The sequence below is a fragment of the Manis javanica genome, chromosome 4, assembly GCF_040802235.1.
Source record: "Manis javanica isolate MJ-LG chromosome 4, MJ_LKY, whole genome shotgun sequence".
Lineage (NCBI taxonomy): Eukaryota > Metazoa > Chordata > Mammalia > Pholidota > Manidae > Manis > Manis javanica.
The window spans coordinates 138415277-138435427 of NC_133159.1; the positions used below are offsets into that span (position 1 = coordinate 138415277).

Genomic DNA, 20151 nt, shown 5'->3' on the forward strand with positions numbered 1-20151 from the left:
CTTTCTTTGAGTAATTTATTTCTAGGTTCATACCTTTGTGGTCTGAGAAGCTGGTTGGTACAGTTTCAATATTTTTTAATTTACTGAGGCTCTTTTTTCTGGCCTAGTATATGATCTATTCTGGAAAATGTTCCATATGCACCTGAGAAGAATATGTATACTGTGGCTTTTTGGTGGAGCATTCTGTAGATATCTGTTAGGTCCATCTGTTCTAAAGCGTTGTTCAGTGCCTCTGTCATGTTACTTATTCTCTGTTTGGTTGATTTGTCCTTTGGAGTGAGTGGTGTGTTGAAGTCTCCTAAAATGAATGCATTGCATTCTATTCCCCTTTTAATTCTGTTAGTATTTTTTTCACACATGTAGGTACTCCTGTGCTGAGTGCATATATATTTATAATGGCTATATATCCTCTTGTTGGACTTACCCCTTTATCATTATGTAATGTCATTCTTTGTCTCTTGTGACTTTGTTTTGAAGTCTATTTTGTCTGATACAAGTACTACAACTCCTGCTTTTTTCTCCCTATTAGATGCATGAAATATCATTTCCCATCCCTTTACTTTCAGTCTGTGTATGTCTTTGGGTTTGAAGTGAGTCTGTTGTAGGCAGCATATAGATGGTTCTTCTGTTATCCATTCAGTGACTCTATGTCTTTTGAGTGGTGCATTCAGACCATTTACATTTATAGTGATTATCGATAGTTATGTACTTATTGCCTTTGCAGGCTTTAGATTTGTGGTTACCAAAGGTTCAAGGGTAAATTCCTTACTATCTAAGAGTCTAACTAAACTCACTTACTATGCTATTACAAACACAATCCAAAGGTTTTTTTTTATCCTCTTTTTCTTCCTCCTCCATTCTTTATATATTAGGTATCATATTCTGTACTCTTTGTCTACCCTTAACCTACTTTGGGGTAGTTGATTTAATTCTGCATTTGCTTAGTAATTAATTTTTCTCCTTTCTTTACTGTGCTTTCATGACCTCTTGTGACAGCTGTTTAGCCTTAGGAACACTTCCATCTATTGCAGTCCCTCCAGTTTGTGGGAGATAAATTCTCTCAGCTTTTGCTTTTCTGGAAATTGTTTAATCCCTCCTTTAACTTTAAATGATAATCTTTCCAGGTAGAGTATTCTTGCTTCTGCTTTATTGCATTACATATATCATGCCACTCCCTTCTGGCCTGTAAGGTTTCAGCTGCAAAGTCTGATGATAAAGCCTGATTTGTTTTCCTTTCTTTATGATCTTTTTACTCTCTGTGCCTTCTTTTAATACTCTGTCCTTATCCTTGATCTTTGCCATTTTTATTATTATATGTTTTGGTGTTGTCTTCCTTGGGTCCCCTGTGTTGGGAGATCTGTGCACCTCCATGGCCTGAGAGAGTATCTCCATCCCCAGACTAGGGAAGTTTTCAGCAATTACCTCCTCAAAGATGCTTTCCCTTTTTCTCTCTCTTCTTCTTCTGGTACCCCTATAGTACAAATATTGTTCCATTTGGATTGGTCACACAGTTCTCTCAATATTCTTTCATTCCTAGAGATCCTTTTTTCTGTGCCTCGCTTCTTTGTATTCCTCTCCTCTACTTTCATTTTCATTTATTGTCCTCTATCGTATCTAATCTGCTTTTAAATCCCCCCATTGTATTCCATAATGAATGGATCTCTGTCTTGAATTTGTTCCTGAGTTCTTGAATATTTTTCTGTACCTCTATGAGCATGTTTATGACTTCTTTTTAAAATGTCTTTCAGGAAGGTTGATGAGTTCATTTTCACTTGATTCTTTTTCTGGTGTTTTTGGGATCTGGGGTTGAACCTGAGAAGAATGTGTATCCTGTGGCTTTTTGGTGAAACATTCTGTGCCTCTCTCCACAGCCAGACCAGTGGGCCGAACACACAGGTGTAACCCTGTATGCTTTGTATTTGTAGCTGCTGTAGGCAGGGCTTCCCTCTGGCTGGACTGACACCAGAGCAGGGGCAGCTGGTTTGCAAGCCAGTGCCAGCTGTCTGGAAGGTGCAGCAGGCTGCATATCATGGTGGAAGGCCTCAGAGCTGGGTAGCTAGCTGGGGGATGTAGCGCCTGAAGTTTCTGAAAAGTTCCCAATCTGCTGAGCAAAGTGTACCTGGACAATTTTGTCTACCTGTCCTTTTTCCTGAGCAGCTATCCCTGTGTAATCCTTGCCCCTTTAGTAATCCTCTCACTGGTAGGAAGTCTCTCATACTGTGTGCCTTTCTGTTGTCCCAGAGCAGCCAGGCATGGATCCCTATTTTCCACAAGTGGCTGGAATCTAAGTCTCTCCAAGTGTTCCTCCTGTCTTAGCTTTCCAACCCCACTAATCGCCAGAGCACCATGCAATGTGGGTTTGTGCTCCCACAGCACAGTAGATCTCCAGGGCTGGGTGTTCAGCAGTCCCAGGCCTCCACCCATCCCCACTCCATTTCTCTTTCTTCTGCCAGTGAGCTGGGGTGGGGAAAGAGCATGGGTCCCTCCAGATCATGGCTTTCATATGTTACCCTTTTAGAGGTTTGCTTTTTCTCCAGGTGTAAGCAGTCTGGGCAGCCTTTTTTCCTGTTGATCTTTTAGGGTTAGTTGTATTAACTATATTTTTGTATTATATGTGCTTTTGGGAGGAGGCCTCTTCTCACCTGTCATGTTGTCATCTTTAATCTGATCTACCTGACTTAACCACTGTTACACGATAAAACTATCAAGTCATCAATCCCATATCTACTGGTTCCCAGACTCAGCACTGGAAATTTTACCTATTATATAAATATTTCTCCCTTTCCCCAACTGATTTGCTTGGTTCTGGGAAACAGATACCCTAATAGCAAAATACCATCTTGGTTAATTTTGAAATAGTCACAAGTTAGAATAAATACATTATTAATACTGATCAGCTACCTCTTTGTCCATAGCAACCTGATGTTTCTTGACAAGTTTCTCCATGTCTGCCGCAAAGTTGTTACACTGAGTTTCAAAATCTTTTTCTAATCTGAAACGATGCTCATCCATCTCAGCCTTTAGTTTGTTTTTCAGAGTCACCAGCTTTTTTCGATGTTGCCACCTCATTTCGATGTAACAAAACATTTGTTCTCTAGGCTCCTGTTCTTGCTTTTGCCTTGTAACCTACAGCAATGGAGAGGAAAGAGTGAAATAAAGCAAAACGTTTTTCTTTCAAAACCATATTAGACCAGTTCACTATCAACTAAGCAGGTAATTCATGTAGGAGAATCCAGTCAACAGTTTCTAATAAAATTTCATCTGAAGCAGACAGACTAGCTGGTTCTAAAATTTATATGGGAATGTAAAGGACCTAGAATAGCCAAAATTTTGAGGGGGAATAAAAAGTTGGAAGATGTAAACTTCAGTAATCAAAACGCTGATATTGGTATAAGGACAGACTGAATAGAGCGAAGGCACATAGTAAAATCTGGAAACCGACCCACATATATTCAGTCAATTGATGTGCTACCAAAAAGTCAAGTTAATTCAAAGAGGAAAAGAAAGTGTTTTTAGCAAACCCTGCTGTAACAACTGGTTCTCTGTATTCAAAGTGAATACATGCTTAATCATTCTATATCCAGAAATTGATTTGAAAAGAATCACTTGACCTAAACCTAAAATCCAGAATCATACAGCAGAAGAATACACAGAATATTGTCATTACCTTGGGGTCAGCAAATATTTCTTGTAAAGGACACAAGAAACACGGTTTATAATGAAAAAAATATACCAACTACATTCTCAAAGAGAGACAAAACAAATAATGTAAGATTAATCATGTAAAGTGAACAACTGAGTAGCATTTTGTATATTCATGATGTTCTGCAACCACTGCCCCTACTATAGAGAAAAAAATGTATTGACTAGATTCTTAAATAGAGGCAAAATTCACACAATGTATGATTAATCATTTAATGTGAGGAATTCAGTAGCATTTAGTATATTCATGATGTTCTGCAATGACTGCCCGTATCTAGTTACAAAGCATTTTTAACACTTCAGGAGAAAACAGAAGACCCTGTATGTTTTAAGCACTTGCTCCCCATTCTCCGGTTCTCATCACCACCAATCTATTTTCTGTCTATGGATTGATCTATTTTAGATGTTTCATATACTATGTGACCTGTTGTATCTGGCTTCTTTCACCTAGCATGTTTCTAAGGTTCATCCATATTGTATAGCATGTATCAGTACTACATTCCTTTTTATAGCTGATTAATATTCCATGGTATGCACATACCCTAATTTGTTTATCCATTTATTTGTTGCTGGACCTCTGGGTTATTTCCACCTTTTGGCTATTGTGAATACTGCTGTTATGAACATTTGTGTATATGCATTTGCTTAAGTACCTGCTTTCAATTGTTTTGGGTGTATATCTAGGAGTAGAATTTCTGGGTTATGGGGAAATGCTATGTTTAACCTTTTGAGAAATCGTCAAGTGTTTTCCACAGCAGCTCACATTTTACATTCCTACCAGCAATACAGAGCCGGAGTTCCAATTTCTCCATGTGCTCCCTAATTGTTATTTTCCATGTTTGGTTTTGCTTTTCTCTTTTAATAGCTAGCCATCTAACAAAACAGCAGCAGACTCACAGAGTCCAAGAAGGGACTAGTGGTCACCATAGGAAGGGGGTGGGAAGGGTGGGTGGGGAGGGAGGGAGAAGAGGATTAAGGGGCATTATGATTAACACACATAGTGTAGAAGGGGGAGACAGGAAGGCAGTAATAGCACGGAGAAGACAAGCAGTGACTCTATAGCATCTTCCTACGCTGATGGACAGTGACTTCAGTGGGGTGTTAGCAGGGGACTCGATAATATGGATGAATGTAGTAACCAATGTTGCCCACGTGAAACCTTCATAAGATTGTGTATCAATGATACCTTAACAAAAAAACAAAATAACCATCCTAGTGGCTGTAAGGTGGTACCTCATTGTGGTTTTGATTTGTGTTTCCCTAATGACTACTTATATTGAGCATCTTTTCATGTGCTTCTGGGCCATTTGTATATATTCTTTGGATAAATGTCTATTCAGGTCTTTAACACATTTTTAAAAATTGAGGTACAGCTGATATATTAATTCTAGTAGGCTTTTGCTAGAGTCTTTAGGGCTTTCTCTATGTAGTATCGGGTCAACTCCAAACAGTGACAGTTTTGTTTCACCTCTTCCGTACCAGTGTGGATGCCTTTTATTTCTTTTTCTTGCCTGATTAATGTAGCTAGGACTTCCAACACTCTGTTGAATAAAAGTGTTGTGAGTAGGCATCTTAGTCTTATTCCTGATTTTAAAGGAAGCTTTTTTATGGCCTTTACTCATTTTTAATGGGTTGTTTAAATTGGATTTTAAAACTAAAAAGTTTTAATTTATTACAGATGGAGAAAAAATATTTGCAAGACATATCTGAGATATAATACTTGTACCCAGAGTATATAAAAAGCTCCTACTAGTCAGTATTAAAAGATGAACACCTGAATAAGAAAACAGACAAAAGATTTAAGAAAATACTTCACTAAAGAGATACACAAATGGACAATAAACACATGAAAAGGTGATTCTGGTGCCATCTTCAGTCATAGGGAATTGCAAAAACAGCTATCATGAGATTCCATTTCATTCCCACCGGAATGGCTAAAATAAAAAAGACTGACAAACCAAATGCTGGAGAATATGTGAACCAACTGCAACTCTTATACATTGTTAATGGGGATGTGAAACAGTACAACCATTTTGGAAAGCTGTTTGACAGTTTCTTATGAAGTCCAACATACATATGCCCTATGACTCAGCAATTTTACCCTATGTATTTGCCATAGAAATTAATACATCATGTTCACATAAAGATATGGACAATGTTTATAGTATCTTAGTATGCTGATGGACAGTGACTGTAATGGGGTATGTGGTGGGGATTTGATAATAGGGGGAGTCTAGTAACCATAATGTTGCTCATGTAATTGTACATTAATGATGCCAAAATAAAAATAATAAAAGTATTTATTTCATTTTCCACTTGCCCCTTACAAACCTCTAATCTATTTTCTATGAATTTGACAATTTTAGATATTTCATATAAGTGGAATTCAAATAGTATTTGCCCTTTTGTGTCTGGCTCATATCACTTAGCATGTTTTCAAGGTTCACACTGTAGCATACATTAGAACACCATTTCTTTTCACAGCTGAATAATATTCCATTATATGTATATATTATGGTTTGTTTATCCATTCATGTGTTGATGAACACTTGGGTTGGTTCCACCTTTTAGCTATTGTGCCCAGTAACTTTTTGGTAATACTGAAACCAGTGAAGTTAAAAAGGAAGCGTTTCCATCAATTGCAAAAAGGAGTTACCTGACCTTCAAATGTTTTCAAGAAAATTTAAAATCTTACACATGAAAGTGTAGCAAACATCTGTATTTCCTAAACCAAGAAGGTGTAATTTTCTACAGTTACAGTTACATTAAAAAATGTAAACATTATGGAAAATGCAAAAATTACTTTTAATTATCACCCACCTTAACCCTTTCTCCACTTCCCAAAGGCAACCATTATCATTAATCATGTTGTATACTTACTATTTTTAAATACCTTCATTTTCATCTATGTAACTTCAGATAATACATTATATGGCATTTCTTTCTCTCTTTCTTTGAAGATTTAAAAAAATGTTCTTTTTGCATTCCAAAACATGTTCCCTAAATGCAGATATTAAACTGGGAATTTAAAAGCCTTTTGCCACTTTAAAATAAGTTGCCTAAAATTATGTTCCAAACTTCTGAAACATCAAAGGAAAAATAAAACCCCAAACTCTTAGACTAACCAGACTAAGAAAATTAGTTACCAAATTTGAACTTTTTCTCACTGAAATCCAAATACTCACGGGCTTTAAATGGATGGCAGAACTACTAGGCGTGACTGTGCGGTGTCCCTCCATCATGTCCAGCGCTCTCTCATCACCGGAGGCGTCTGGAAAGCTGCTGACACTAGTGCTTTGCCTACTGGCCCCGCTGGACATGCTGGGAACAGACTGATGACTCTCAACACTGTTCACTGTCCCTTTCCATCCAACACAGTAGTCTAGTTCCTGAGGGAAAAGAGCATTAGATTCAAATATCTTTATCTCCTAAATTCTTGCTTATTAGCACCTAGCACACTGCTTGGCACACACAGTCTTTAGAAAGTTGGTGGTTTATTTTGAGAAATTCCTTGTATTTGCCAAGACCAGGAAGTTTATCAATTGTTAGTTGACAGATGAAAAAAAAGTGACCAAAAAGTAAATACCAAAAAGCCCAACCATGTGAAAAAGTTAATCAATTCTGAGTTATTTCCAAAGTGTAGTCTTTTCTCTAAAATTTCTGACATTAGTTTGAAATCCATTTCTACTACACATCTCATGGGGTATACACAGAGACGCTGCTCATTTCTCAATGATTCCAATGGTGAAAAAAAACCCAACCTTTTTAAAAATCCTATAAACATTGCTTTTACTCATTTTTTATTGAAGCTTTTTATATTTCTTTTCTTCTCAGAATATAGTCTTTAGCCTAAACTTTTTCCACTAAGTAATTTAATATTAATTCCTATCTATTTCTGTGTAAAATTCAAAATTGTATATTTAATCATAATTAGAAGACTATTCTGAACAAATCTGGCAAGCTTTGGTATCTGGGCCCCAATATTATAGTCTTACCATACCAAAATTATTTAAGATAAGCAGAATAATAAATACAGACCCAAAGTATATAGAGGGTCTTTTCTTACATCCACAGCCTAAAAAAGTTGCTGTTATTCTAATGTTTAATGACATTAGAATGTTATTAATTTCACTTACTGAAGTATTTCGTATACCTAAAATAGCCCCAATTTTCTAGTGACTACTGTTAGAACTAAAAGGCAATATCAAAACACCAAAACTGTATGTAAGAGAGTCTTTTATTTTATAGTTCATTAATCATGTAGTGCTTTTAAAAAGAAAAGTAACTACTACTCCTGTTTTCAGAATGCAGGGATCTTTCTCAGTAGAAAGCAATAAAAAAGAATCAAAGCTTTGGCATTGTGACATGAGCAAAGAAGAAAACAGAAAATACTTAGACTAAAAAAGATAGCTCCACAAATAATAAGCTTTATATTTTCCTTGTGAGAAAGTTCTATAACATTTCTCCAGCAAATTTGGGAACATGGCAAAATGGAAAGAACTTGGTCTCAGGACTCTTATATGAATCCGAACACATATGCTTCTACAGTAATAAGTTAGTTAACCACTCTGAGCCTTACTTTACTCACTTATAAAATGAGTATTTTAGAACCATGTAGAGGAATGAATCCCTGTACACAACTGAAAAGAATCAAGTGTTCTTAGTAACAGAATAATAATGCTTGGTAATTTTTTTCCCTCAGGATAAGTTTAGTTAAGTCACATGTTTATTTTATTTACTTATTTATTTTTAACGAAGCAAGAAATTTCCAATTTAATAAACACTTATCAAACATATAGAAGTCACTGGGAGAAAGATTTATACAGTAACAAAGATAAGGAGAATGGTTGGTAATTCTAATGACTTCTGTGTGAGCACCATCAACTTCCAAAGCCTGTAATTTCAAATACTTCCAAAAGCATGTCCCATGCCATCAGACAATCACCAAAAAAGTGCCCCGTAGCCCAGAATTTTGAGAGGGACTAGATTAAATAAAAGTTGAACAGGTTTCTTTAATAGAGTTCACAGAGCTTTACTATGCTAATGTGCACTACCAAGAGGATGGTTTAAAGAATGCAAAACCTTTTTCCCCATCTGGGTGGAACCTTAGAGAATCACTGTTAAGGCACAATCTGGAATCCACTGATATAAAAGATTCTTGGCAAGAAAAGTTGCATAAGGAAAGAAGTCAATAAAGAGACCCCAATACTTGAGCCATTTCTAAGTTATTACCTCTTCTTCCTGTGATTCCACTGCTGGTCCATTATGTGCCTCCTGGGAAAGCACCTTTGTCCTCTGAAAGATCTTTTAACACTGTTTCAGGGCGCTCCCGAAGAACAAACGTGTGCTGGTTAAGAGTAGAAGGCAAAAGTCAGGTTGAGACCTACATATTTATTCATTCAGAACAAATGAATCCCTTCTTAGACCCTAGAGTTACTATCCTAAATAATGATAGATAATGCATGTAATCTATAGCTACCTAGGTCTGTTACGCTTTTTACTTCTTATATTTATAAAATTTAATTTACATGTATGCACTCTGTGCCTACATAACATCCCCCGTACTTTTTATGAAAACTTTGAACATGACACTTTTGTTGGACAGCTGAAAATGCAGAGTTGAAATAAGCAGAGTCTAAGTAAACATTAAGAATTAAATCCAATTACAGCTCTAAGTAAACCTTCACAAATTCTAAGAACTGATTTCATAGAGGAGACACGTTCAGTTCTGAATTACATTAGATTTCAACAGGAATGTATTTAGTGATGGTGAATTACGTAACATACCACTTGGGTATTACGGGTTCCTTTATGTTGCTTAAATGACACTTCATAAAACACTAGCAGTTGATTAAAAGACATTATGTATTAGTGATTTTCACCATTAATACTTAGTAAAGCTTAACATTATCAAATACAGAAAAGTAGAAAGAACAATTCTACCATAAGATTATCATTATTACTTTTGGTATTTTTTGGATATTTATTTCTTCTCAGAAATTTTCTGTGTATAGATTTTGTTTTGTAGTTAGCACGGATTGCAGAAATATGCCTTGTGCACTGGAGTTCATGAGATGATCTTGAATTCTTTTAAGACTTTTACCTTTTTTACTAGCTCAAATTTATTTCTTCTCTGAAGAGTTGTAACTATATATTATTCTCTTTTCATTGCTGTAAGTATTATGCTATTTCAACTCATAAACATAATGCCTACAGACTACTTCATCAAATGTTCATGCCAAAATTACATAACCGTTATTCTAATTCTGGATAATTATTTTCAATTTTGCATTGTGAGATAAATCGCTTCATACAGTAAGTCACTTTTTTCCATTTTAGTTTTTTTCCTTATGACAGACTGCAACAGAAATGTGATCAGGCCAAAGGGAAGGATGCACTTGATAGATACTTCCTATCACTTCCAATAAGGTCAATATACAAAATGGACCAGGTACATGAATATATATGCAGGTTTGGGATCTGATCACCCAAGGCCAAGTATCCGCTCCTGGAGGGTTGGGTTATTACCAAAAGGGCTTCTTTTGCCTTCATGAGGCAAATGTAAGAAGCCAGTCACATTCTTCCTTTTCCTGAGCCTTAGCTTGGTATGTACCACTATTTATGATATTTCGTCTTTTTTTATCTGAGAATAATATATCATAATTCTAAGTTATTTAACAGTTTTCTACAAATGGATCCTGCTTATTTTTCACTAACATAATTCACAGCTCTACTAAAACCTTTTGTTGCTACCGTGAATACCTATTTTTTGGGCTTTCGTTTGAGACTGTAAGTGTGCTTATGGCCTAGAATCCCCTAAGTGTTACTGAAACTTTATACTGCTCTTCTACATACTGTAGTTGCAAATAACCCTACTGAATATGTACATGATCCTTTCAATATCCTCACATCTTGAACTGTGTGTTGGTGAAAATAAACTGAACTTCTTTAAAATTCTAAAACATTCATGCAGAAATTCTTATTTTCTACTGAAAAATCCACAAAGTTCCTTAGGGTCACAAAGAGATAGAGTCAACTGCTACTCACTAATGCCTTATCTAGATGTTTTAAAAACTATATTAAATCGAATAATACTATTAAATTAGGTAACCAAACCTACTGAAAAATGAATAGAATTCACATTACTTTTTAAATATTTTCATTGCTAAGTTAGAAAAACATATTTCTCAAGAGGAAACAAAAATGTGATATCCATTTTTAGCAGTTCTTTTGAAATCTCTTTTCTCCCACAGTATTTATGTAAATGTATTACACATCATTTCTCTTACTTTCATATTATTTTATATACGACAGATGGATATATATCAAGTGTGGTACATACAAAAATTAAATCCAAAGTTAAACTATGTTTTGCCAATTCTGAAATGCCATGGTTCCACATGAATTAAAATTTATAGTTGTAACTCATGAATATATGCTTGCACATATAAAAATTAAGCCATTTAATACTACTAAATTGAATATTTAACTATATATTCTATTCATACATGGTAAAAGCAGTTAATTTTGAAAAACAAATGAAAAACCTTAGCAACTACCAAAGTTTCCAAGAAAGAACAGTGTTATGAAATTAGTATTTTAGCAAAAACCAGTACCATACTTAATACTGATTCAGAATCAAAGAAGAATAAAACACATTCTTTAAAACAATTTCTTGAGTGTACAAAACAGTATAACTGACCTTTAGAAGTTCCTGTGATGTAGGGCGATCTTGAGGGATTTTCTGGAGGCAAGAATCTACAAATCGTTGAAAATGATAAGACCTATTGTAAAGGAAAGTATCAAGTGAACATATTGCTATTTCCTTTAAAAACATATCCACAAATCAAGGCATGTGCCTATGGGTGGGAGGGAGAATAGAAATGATAAAAAAAAAAAAAGCAGAAAAAATACAGTATATATTCCACCATGTAAATCTATATAAAGTTATGCAAAGTAACTAATGAATCTTTACCATTTCCCAAAGATAAATTTGCACACATTATTTTAAAATCCTGCTCTCATATACCTAAGAATCACAACTTATTCTATGTTGAGGTGAATTACGGAAGTCAATCATTTTCCTGTTCACATTCAAATCTAAGATAATATTCTTAGTTTTTCTTTCTTTTCTCTAGCCACATCTCTTTCTTGCTTGACCCTTGGATCATCTTCCATATAGCATGTTTCAGAACATCACGCTATTTGTTTTGGAAGGAACATTTTTTATACCTAAGTATTTAGCATCCTTGAGCAAATGGATAAAAGTTCCAGAAAACAGTAAAATTTATTTAAATTAGAATTCTGTAACATACTATTATATAGTGTTAATGATGAGAGTTCAATGAGGCAGTAGGTAAAAAATATTCCATCAATATTTGTCATCAATAGTCATATAAGATTTTTAATTCTTTTATACAAGAATGTTTGTCATCAATATTCAAATAAGATTTAATTAATTCTTTTATACAAGAATTGTTTTTTGCTAATTTATGCATCTTACTTGTGAATTTTAAAGTATTTGTTAAGTATGGTAGGTAGTCCCCTAGAACTTTTCAAATGCTAGATACACCTGAAGAATTTCCCATTAAAATTTTCTATCACTGATAAAAATCCTTGTTTCCTAAAATTGTCCATCAGTTTTCAATAAATTTCTTTACATGAATAACAGTATTATCATAGAAGCACTAGGAGATGCAACATCAAAGCACATTCTGAATAAATAATGACAATTAGAATGATCTAAAAATTATGAATTATCTGGTAACTCTGATAAATTATTTAATCATTTTTACCTATGTTTTATACCATATCAATTATAAACCATTCCCCAATTAAATATCTCTAAAGGTTGTGGCAATCTATATATTGCAGTTATAAAATATGAATCTTTAAATAATGCTATTTATTATATAATTAGGGTTGTATGTGTTGCTAAGGTACAAAAAATAAATTAATTTTTATACAAAAGCCATACTTTTTGCTCCCATGTAGCATCATGTATCTTTTATTTCTAAACTGAATTACTTATATGCTATGAAAAGTAGAGATAATAAAGGATAAACATGATGTATGGATAAAATAAAGCTATTTTAATATTTCTTCAGGTTATGTACACTTCACCTCATTGAAATGAAATCATTTTGATAACATTATGAAAAATATTTAAATTTTACCATGTGAACACTACATCTCTCAGCCATACTCACCATTCAGTAGACTGTGCTGTAGGGGATTCACTTCTGATTATGTGACTGAAGATACTTAGTGAACTATTACTCCGTGAAGGAGGCTTCATTTCCACTATAAAAGAAAGAAAACTTCCTGTTAAAATATGTGCTTGTTATACAGGAGAATGGCAGTACTGTTAGTTTTTTTTAAAAATAAACCCAAACTTAGCAAAAAAGTTAGAGTTCAGAGAACTTATTCAAGGGAGTCCAATAGAGAGGAAATTGCAGCCCTGATGCACATCATCTCTAAATAGTGTATTTTTCCAATAAGCAAGAACATTCTAAGAGAACCTAGTACATTCATTAAATCAGACCATTGATATGAATACATAACTATTATCTAATCCTCAAACTCCATTGTAGTTTCAATCAAATGTCCCAATAATGTCCTTTGTAGCAAAAATGAGCTTTGATCATCTGCATCCTTCAAGGAAATTGTCCATTTTTTCTAAGTTTTAAACTTACATAAAATTGTTCATAAAATTTCTCTATAATCCTTTCAATATGAGTAAAATCTGGAGTATGTCCCCTGTCATTCCTGATATTGGTCGTTTGTGTCTTCTTTCTGCTCAATCTAGCTAGAGGTTTATTAATTTCATTACTTTTCCCAAAGAACTAATTTGTGGTATCATTGATGTTCTCTATTGCTTTCATTTTCTTTGCTTTGATCTTTTGTGGGTCTCTTTATTTCTGCTTATTGTGGATTGAATTTGCCCTTCTTTTTCTAGTCTTAAGGTGACAGTTGAAGTCATGACCTTGACAATTCACAAGTATAATTCTGACTCTCAAATGTCCCTCAGTTTGGCTTTGTGCTGTTACTAAATTTGGTTTACATATCTCTGGCAGGAATATCACAGAAGCAAATATCACACTTTTCTCAGTGTATTCTATGATGTAGTCCATGGTTTCAGGTTGTCTTGTTATTGATGGTGTTCACTTCTATCACTTAAGGCCATTCCACAAGTTTTCATGGTAAAGTTTCACTTTTTTCCTTTGTAAAAAATCCTTTGTATTGTCTCTGACAATAAGAAACCTCACTCTGATTATCCTTAATATATTTGATGCATCCCCCCTGTACATAGCCAGTCCCCCATCTTGGCCACCACCCTTTCCGCTTTTCCCCATCCAGTTTTCAAACCCCATTCCAAGTCTGTCTACTTCATCCACTCAGTTTCTGACACCCCATCCAAACTGGATCACTTTCTGCAGTGAGGGCCTCCTCATCAGTCCTTAGGAGGGAAGCCCCCTTCCTTTCAATCAGGCACTGCCATGTGTCAGGTTTACCCACCCCAAAATATGGACCTGCTCCTTGGCCTCTGACACCCCATGCTGGGCTACTTCCAGGTATGAATGCTTCGGTTACCCCACCAGGACTCTGATCTCCAAACTTGACTGCCGCCCTTCCTGCATAGGTTCTGCTTCCACTTACAAGGCATTCTGTCTGTGGGAAGTCCCTCCTCTACTCACAGCACTCTGACACGCCACTCTGGGCTATCACGACTCAGCAGGTGACATGGACACCTGCTTTATACTGTCCTCCCAACCGCTTTAAGAATGACTAGTTTGATCCAGGAAGGGGAAGGAATTACTGAAGAAATTCTTAATGAATAAAATAACTTGTGTTTCTACCGTGATTTATTAAAGTATTCAAAAATTCTAAATGGTGTACCATCAATATATCAGACCAGAGGATGATTTTTGATTCTGTCATTTATCATAAACATGACCATCTCAATTTAGTCAAAGAACACTGCACTTAGCTAAAAACCATAGAGATTTACTAAATCTAAACTGAGGGAGCCTTCAGTGGATTCAAAGGATATTTTACATTTCAATTATTTTTTTAATTAAAGTATCCTTGATATTCAATCTTACATTGATTTCAAGTATACAACACAGTGGTTCTACAGTCACCCATATTAAATCCTCATCCCCCCAGTGCAGTTACTGTCAACATATGAAAATGTTACAGAAGCAGTGCTTTTATTTTCCATGCTATACTACTATCCCTGTGACCAACTTATGACTGAAAATTTTTGTGCCCTTTTATTCCCCTCACCCTCAACTCCTCACCCCAACCCCTCCCCCATAGTAGCTTTCTTCTTTCTCAGAACTGCTTTGGCTATATGGGGTCTTTTGTGGTTCCACATGAATTTTAGAACTATTTGTTCTAGCTCACTGAAAAATACCACTGGTATTTTGATAGGAATTGCACTGACTCTGTAAATTGCTTTGGGTAGGATGGCCATTTTGATGATATTAATTCTTCCTATCCAAGAACATGGGATTATTTCCATTTATTGGTTAGTTTCTCTCATGAAGAAAGTATAGGTCTTTCACCTCCTTGGTTAGGTTTATTCCTAGCTATTTTATTCTTTTTGATGCAGTTTTAAATAGAATTGTTTTCCTGTTTTCTGTTTCTGCTAGTTTGTTGTTAGTATATAGGAATGTAACAGATTTCTGTGTATTAATTTTGTATCCTGCAACTTTGCTGAATTCGGTTATTAGTTCTAACCATGTTTTGGTGGAGTTTTTAGGGTTTTCTATATGTAATAATGTCATGTCATCTGTAGACAGCGATAGTTTTACTTCTTCCTTCCTGATCTGGATACCTTTTGTTTCTTTTTCTTATCTAATTGCTTTGAATGTTATTTCCAATACTCTGTTGAATAAAAGTGGTGAGGGGATATCCTTGTCTTGTTCCCAATCTTAGAAGAAAAACTTTTACCTTTTGGCTACTAGGTAGGATATTAGCAGTGGGATTGCCATTTATGGACTTTGTTCTGTTGAGCTATCTTCCCTTTATACTTATGCTAAGAGTTTTTATCACAAATGGATGCTGAATTTAGTCAAATGCTTTTCTGTGTCTACTGAGATAATCATGATTTTCAGCCTTCATTTTGCCTATGTGGAGGATCACACTGATCTGCAGACAGTGATCCATGTTGGCATCCCTGGGATACGTCACAGTTAATCATGGTGTATTATCTTTTCAGTGTATTGAATGCTTTAGACACCCTTCATACATGGTAAATCTATACCATAGACATATTCTAGGTGTTTAACAAATACTCATTAAATGTTAGACATAGATACCTCAAAATTAATACCACATTATAAACTATTTTAGACCTAATTTAATACAGCTAAACTAATACACTATAAACTATATACTATAAATATACTATAAACTATATACTATAAATACACTATAAACTATATACTATAAATATACTATAAACTATTTTAGACCTAATTTAATACAGCTAATCTAATACACCTAACCTAATATATATATATATATAAATTGCCAAATAACCAAAGTTACAACTTTAATAGATTTATTGCTTCCCTTAAACACTAACATAAAAGTAAAAATCTGTAATTTTGTACAGAAATTGAGGTAAAACATTGATCAAAACTTACTACACAGTAATAAAGAGCAATACTTACCTAGTTCCATACATGTCATTCCAAGAGACCAAATATCTACTTCACTACCATATTGTTGTTCTTCATTCTTCTTGGCTAAAATTACTTCTGGGGCCATCCTAAAACATAAAATGTCACTTAAAGTTAAAAAAGAAAAGAAAAGTATACTATTCTTTAAAAACGTAATGACCTTCTACATGGAGAATACTTGTGTGAATTCCAGATTATATAACTGGACATAAGAATTCTTGTAAAGGGAAATAAATGCATTACAGGTTTTGAGGTAAATATTTACCATTGCATATACAGTGTTAGACTTATTCTCACCATTTGTCATGATCATGTAACAGCGTCCTGGAGGAAAGATTCCCCAGAGCAGGATTGTATTCTGCATCAATTCAAGTTTGCAGATTCTAATATTGTATATCCTTTATGCCAGTGATTCTTAAACATTTTCATTTTAGTATCTTACCACAAAAGTCTAAGTTTTGCTTGAAAGAGGGCATTTTATCACTGGCACTTGTTTCCTTGAAGTAAACAAGCTCACTACATTTAGCTGGGAAAATATCTGCCACAATAAGCAACAACGAATAAGCAGTTTGTCAGTCTTTTTTGCAAATAGGAGTAGTGTTCTGTGATAAAAGTGGCTAGGACAGCCACTCATAACTAAAATAACCAGGCATCTTGGTTATAAAATGAAATGCTAATTCACATCTTCAGCTAGGCTCTAATGTTCTCACTGGTAGGCTTCACCTTATACTTCCTTTGTACTTGTTGTTAAGCACAGACAGACATTTAGAACAGTTTCTGACTGCTTAGTAAGATTGTCACCAGACGTATGTGTGTTCCTCTGTGTAAAAACATGTAAATACGTACACAGTGCTGTGTTCCTAATATACTATATACAAACTAATACATATGTAACTTCAATTACCAATAATAGAGGGCTTCTAATGTGTTAAGATGTTGAAGTAAGCTTGAGGAGTCAGTAAGTTCAACAAAGTTAAAAAAGTAGTTTTGTTTTTAATGCACAACTTCCTAGCTCCTTTCTAGTATAAAATATTGATCACTGATTTGTAAAGGGGGACCACTAAGAAGAATTATTTCTCCAAAGAACCCTTTTTTTAAACAGGGGAAGAGGATTCTATCTAAACTGGGGTTCAACATAAGAAAGTTTTGGTCATACAGAACAGTAGCCTTCAAACTTTTTATTTTCTTACTTCCAATGAATTTATTTAAAAAATGTATCTGCTTGTACATTTTTGAGTTGGTATCGAAATTTTATACACTTAGTTGCTAAGGACATAATGCACACATATGTATATACATTATTTTGTATATGTGCTTTACAGATATTTACAACTCGGAGCTGAGGACATAGCTCATTCAATTCATTAAAAACACTCCTGTATAATAACCTAATTAGCAAACCCAGTCTGCATGGTCATATCAACCATTCAAATCAGAATTATTTTCTGTCAGGAAATGCCAAACTTCATTTTTCAATGTAAATAACACGTTAATGTGTCCTCATGGCAATTGTCCCAGTTATAAATGAGGTAATTTATGATCCACTAGAAAAGAAGATGGGAGGGAAGATAATTGGGGAAAAGAAAGAGCAAGGAGTAAAAGGACGTGAAGAGAGATGACTGCGAAGGCAGAAGGCCCTTGCCAAAACTGTGTGTCCTAACGCTTCAATATTTCTGATGCTATATATTCTAGATGTTACATATTCTCAAGTTGTCCCTCTGGTGATGGTTTGAGGCTTTTAATCCTCAGAACAATGCATCAATCTACTATTCAGGACGGGTGAGAAGCCTTTCTTTAACAAACTGGGAGTTGGGAGATTTGAAAGGTAAGTGGAAAAGAAGATGCAGTAGACCTAAGACACCTCTCAACATATACAGAGAGAAAACACCTATGGAAGGTGAAGATGTGGAAAATTATTCCCTCCAGACTTGCTGACATTAATATGGAATTATTTATGAATAAAATTAGATGACGTCTAGAACTCGCTTCAAATAACTGGAGGTGGAGGGAGGGCAAGAGGAGCAAGTACACAGGGCAGCCGGGCCCCGGGGTAGTGCTGTTAGGCTCAGCTGACCGCCGTGTGAGCCTTCCTTATGTTTTTGTCTATTTCCCTGTATACTTGAAATTCTCCAGAATAAAAAATTTAAAAAAATTTTGTAATTAGCTACCAGTCTTCAGATACTCTTATTCAGAGATACTGACACACATTAAGTATAAATCTAAAGAAAATTTCCACTTAGCACTTCTATCCTCTCCCTTCTTAAATATTTAAATGTTTTCACTCCTACACCCAATATATGATGTAGATGATAAGAGGAAAGAAACATTGGGAGGACAAATGAAACAATACTAACTATAGTGCTTAGAGTAATGTTTAAAGCAGCACTGAATTTCCAAGAAAAAAGATAAAGCATCTGAAAAAAGTACAACCACATTCTGCCTGTTTCAATTATGAGGATCAATACCAGACAGGACTATTCTTACCAATACGGCGTTCCCACAAAAGAACTGGCAGGAGAGACCATGGAAGCCAATCCAAAGTCAGCAAGTTTCACCTGGCCTTGTTCTGTCAGAAGGATATTTGCTGCTTTGATATCTCTGGGTTTAAAGAACACAGAAAATTATTTGTCTTTCCTTCATAAGATTATACTGAAAATGATAAAAATCATACAAAATTTTATGAAACACAGGAGAAATCAGAATAATTAAGGCCTTTGATAATCTCTCAGTTGAGATAATGATAATTAAGATCCAAATTAAGAAGTGAGATACACAGAATTCCTGTAAGTATATAGTAACAATTTTCTAAAAGAGAAGATAAAATAGCAGTAGAAACAGAAGAAAAAATTAGGTAATTAATAGCACATACTCTATATTTGAGTTCCTGTTCATTGGTACAAATAATGGTTTAAAAAATTTAGCTGAACATTCTTACATAACTGTAAGATTTCTGAGTATACCCTTAACATTAAAATGGAAAAAAAGAACCTCATGCCCTAAATTTGTTTTTTTAATTACTCATATCATTCGAAACTTTAGCATAGTTCTCCTACCTAAATATGAAATGAAAACTGAAACACATGGATAAGGTAATATCAATGATCCCAAATTTACTTTTAAGCTCTTTTCTAAATCAGCAATGTACAAGTGAACTAAGAAAATTATAATGGGATTGTATGCCCAATGGGTACCATACATTCAAAAAGAAATAAATTTCTAAGCACTTGTCAATTCATACTACATAGTATTACAATGGATATAATAGTAAGGCAATCTATTTTCTTCCATTTGATTTTTTTAACAAATGGATAGGTTCTTTGAAGTTGAGAAGACCTTAGGTTTTACTTCCAACTCTTTCATTCTCTTATTTACTATGCATGTGGATTTCTCTTGGACCTTAGTATTTTCATCTAAAAAACTGATGACCCATTAATTTGCAATGACTCTACTATATAAGTTTACTCTGTATTGTCTGGTCCACATAGATAATTTAAAAAATGCTAGCTTCCTTCTAAAAACAGGGAAAACCAATACCAATGCTAAAAATGTAGTTTATGATGGTTTAATCTTTAAGTTACTATTCACTATCAAGGATTATCAAGGATTATCTCAAAAGCATAGAGTCTTAAGTAGCTTTTACTTGTCTCTGTCATGGAATCAAATCTGCATTATGAGTCACCAGGAGGACAAAAGATCTAGGTTAGTTCTAGTCTAATCTATCTTGCTTGTAAGCTTTGGGAAGTTAGTCACAAATTGG

At 34.6% G+C, this 20151-nt stretch overlaps 1 protein-coding gene across 1 annotated transcript in view; it reads right to left on the bottom strand.

Annotated features, from left to right (window-relative positions):
• The window catches only part of LOC118969086 (serine/threonine-protein kinase TAO1-like), a 59675-nt gene that overhangs the window by 28512 nt on the left and 11012 nt on the right, over positions 1-20151 (bottom strand). The window contains 8 exon segments of the mRNA XM_073236208.1: positions 2902-3126; positions 6849-7091; positions 8935-9001; positions 9003-9049; positions 11405-11486; positions 12912-13005; positions 16386-16483; positions 18879-18992. Of these exon segments, the coding sequence (XP_073092309.1) occupies positions 2902-3126; positions 6849-7091; positions 8935-9001; positions 9003-9049; positions 11405-11486; positions 12912-13005; positions 16386-16483; positions 18879-18992 (970 nt within the window).